Genomic DNA, 3,252 nt, shown 5'->3' on the forward strand with positions numbered 1-3,252 from the left:
ATTTTGCAGATGCCCATCAACTCCCTCGGAGATCTCCTGCCTCAACCTGGCTACGACAACTGTCTTGGTGACATGTCTACGACACTAATGAAGCGGGATAAATGAAAGGAACATGTAATTTTGGGGTCAATTATAAATGTATGTGACCCATTTTCAATAGAATTTAATAAAAAAAACATCTAATGTAGGAAGTTAAATAAAGGGACAAGTAATTTAGGAGTCAATTATTACCTCGTTTATTTTTAGTTTAAAAAGACTTTTATTTTTATTTTTTATTTTTAAAAAGGCATTGCAATTACAATTGAAGTGAAAATTTTGGAGTTGAGAGTAGTTTTCCCTTTGTTTGGCATTCTAAAGATGAATGAACAATATTCACATAGTACCAAAATACCCATTCCATATCCTCGAAAAGACAGCCCTAAAAGTTAAAACTCCTCATTATCCAAGGTCCATAACAGACATTTGCTCCAACATTGGGCAAAACCCTAGCTTCGTTATAATCCTCATAGTTTCCCACTCGCACTCGCTTTTCGGAAACCCTAGCTCCCTCATCCCAAACGAGCCAACCATGCCGCCGAAGTTTGACCCCTCACAGGTCGTCGACGTCTATGTTCGAGTGACCGGCGGCGAGGTTGGTGCGGCGAGTTCTCTGGCCCCGAAGATCGGGCCGCTCGGGCTCTCCCCCAAGAAGATCGGAGAAGACATAGCGAAGGAGACTGCCAAGGACTGGAAGGGCCTCCGCGTCACGGTCAAGCTCACGGTCCAGAACCGTCAGGCCAAGGTCTCGGTGGTGCCGTCCGCCGCCGCCCTCGTCATCAAGGCGCTCAAGGAGCCCGAGCGCGACCGCAAGAAGACCAAAAACATTAAACACAGCGGGAACATCTCCCTAGATGACGTTATCGAGATTGCCAAGGTCATGAAGCCCAGGTCCATGGCCAAGGACCTCTCCGGCACAGTCAAGGAGATCCTTGGCACATGCGTGTCCGTTGGTTGTACGGTCGACGGGAAAGACCCAAAGGACTTGCAGCAGGAGATAGCCGACGGTGACGTCGAAATCCCTCAGGATTGAGCTCCCCAGTGAGAAGTTTCATTTTTTTTTTCAATTTTAAATAGAATTTTAATTTTTGGATAATCTGGGGATTTTGAAGTTGTGATTTACTATTTCGAGGTAATTATATGATTTGGAGGGATTTTAGGAGCTAATTTAATGATCCTGATGGAATTATGATATCTAGGGTTTGGATGGTACGTTTCATTCATATCTTGATCAGTATATTTGCTTATTTGAGTGTGTTTTTGTGATTATTTGTAGGGTTTGACTGGTTAATAAGTTCATGCGTGCTTGGCATTTTACTTATTTAAACATGGTGGTTTTTTTGGTGGAGATGGCTAGGGTATATAGTTGAGTGGAAAAATAGGAAATGGGAATTAGTTTTTTGTTTCTTGAATATTTTTTACTTGCATTTTGGTAATTTCTTCCGTTAACATTGTTTGTCAGTTTTCTTGACTCGTATCGTATTCAAGGGGGGACGTATTTGACTTAGTGTCAAGAAGTTTTTCATTCAGAATCTTGATGTTTGTACTGTTCAGGTTGCTGCTTCTCTAGTATGTTTATTTTGTGTTGTTTTTCCAACAATTGTATCCTAGGCCTTGTACTGAAACATCCCACATATTCTCTGCAGCCAATTTCATTTCCAATCTTTTCATGCAACCTATATCCAGTCAACATCATGGTTCCAATTTTAATAGGTTATTGACATTCTTTTACTTATAAAAAAATCTTTAATATGTTATTGAAATTCTTTTGCCAATTTGGTCAATGGTGCTTCCTTCCCTTGTAAGAACCAGGTTAACAGTGATGAGGAAACTCACTGGTTGCGTCTGTAACTTACTAATTCAAAAGGGTTATTGGCAGGGGCGGAACTAGGAATTGAGACGAGGGGGGACGCAATTTTTTCTCTCTTTTTTTCTTTTTAAAAAAAGAGAGAAAATATTAATTTTTTTTAAAAAAAAATTATAAGAATGTTAAAAGAAATAAAATGGACAGTGGAGCATGTTGGATCAACTTGGTAAGGGGGAGCATCAAACCTGGCCTTAAATATGTAAGCCATGATATCAAATATACCACAACATAAAACCTAGCGTTATCATGAAATGCACAGCTTAACATCTAAACAATACACCAAAGCAAAACGCACAGCTTAACGTGTAACAATACACCTAACTAAAATGCATAACCAACACACATGAAACAGTCTTCATAAGTGGGCACCACCTTTCCACTTCTTCTCGAGAATTCCACCATTTCGACACCTCAGCATACAGATTCGCACTCCGTCACATGCGTTATCTTGAGCCCATCTTCTCCTTTCTTCTGCAAGTCTGTAGCAAGCAACCCATTTCAAATGACATAGCCACTCACTAGTCCATCTCTAAAAACTCCTTTCCTCCAACTCCAGATGTGAGGATGGTTTTACACTTAGGACGGGGGGGACAAATATTAACAATTGGGGGAACTCTTCATTCAAAACCCCTTAATAGTAGAAGTCTTTAAAAAAATTTGCAGGGGCGGTCACCCCCCCAACCCTTAACATGGGTCTGCCCCTGGTTATTGGCACTTTTCATTTAAACATCTTTGATCCCCCACCTCCCCCCCCCCCCCCCCCCCCCCCCCCAAAAAAAAAAGTGCGTGTATTGACACTGTCCTGCCTAAAACTGGGGGGGGGGGGGAGGATGTTGGATCGTGCATTTTTGGCATCTTATGTTCTGTTATGATTGTGATAGGCTGATAGCATGAGATTTGCTTATACACTCATCTTCTATGTCTTAACTTTTTTATGTGAAAAGAGAAGACTTATGTGAAAGGCATCATATGACATGTTTTCAGACAATGATGTAACAGTTTAAGCTCAAGCGACAATTTCAAATCTTTATTCTGATTTTCTAAGTGAAATTTAGCAGTTTTGGGTGTAATTGCTTTAGGATATGTACTGTCTTCTGGTTGAACGCACATAAAGAATAATTTTCTGTTGTAATGTCCAAAACCATATTTATGCCTTGAGGGGGTTATGCTGTGTGGGGGGCTCTCCCCTAGAGAGGAACCATTGGTGAGTGTCATCCCCTAGTCCGTTAACGGTTTTTGCCAACCACCCGCAAATGTGGTTAGATCATTAACGGTTAGTGGTTAACCTCCTTGAGTGTCATACCCTTGAGGGGGTATGCTGTGTGTGGGGCAGTCCCCAATAGAGGAAC

General features: G+C 41.3%; 1 protein-coding gene across 1 annotated transcript; it reads left to right on the plus strand.

Annotated features, from left to right (window-relative positions):
* The first annotated feature begins 448 nt into the window (after positions 1 to 448).
* Positions 449 to 1,259, plus strand: LOC132164132 (large ribosomal subunit protein uL11). Its single transcript, XM_059574561.2, has one exon. The coding sequence runs from the start codon at positions 569 to 571 to the stop codon at positions 1,067 to 1,069; it is 501 nt and encodes a 166-aa protein (XP_059430544.1). The 5' UTR covers positions 449 to 568; the 3' UTR covers positions 1,070 to 1,259.
* The last annotated feature ends 1,993 nt before the right edge of the window (positions 1,260 to 3,252 follow it).

This window comes from Corylus avellana, chromosome 8, assembly GCF_965113065.1.
Source record: "Corylus avellana chromosome 8, dhCorAvel1.hap1.2, whole genome shotgun sequence".
NCBI lineage: Eukaryota > Viridiplantae > Streptophyta > Magnoliopsida > Fagales > Betulaceae > Corylus > Corylus avellana.

Excerpts from the sequence above, each read along its gene's own strand:
- LOC132164132 (XM_059574561.2), top strand. The coding sequence starts at position 569 with ATGCCGCCGAAGTTTGACCCCTCACAGGTCGTCGACGTCTATGTTCGA.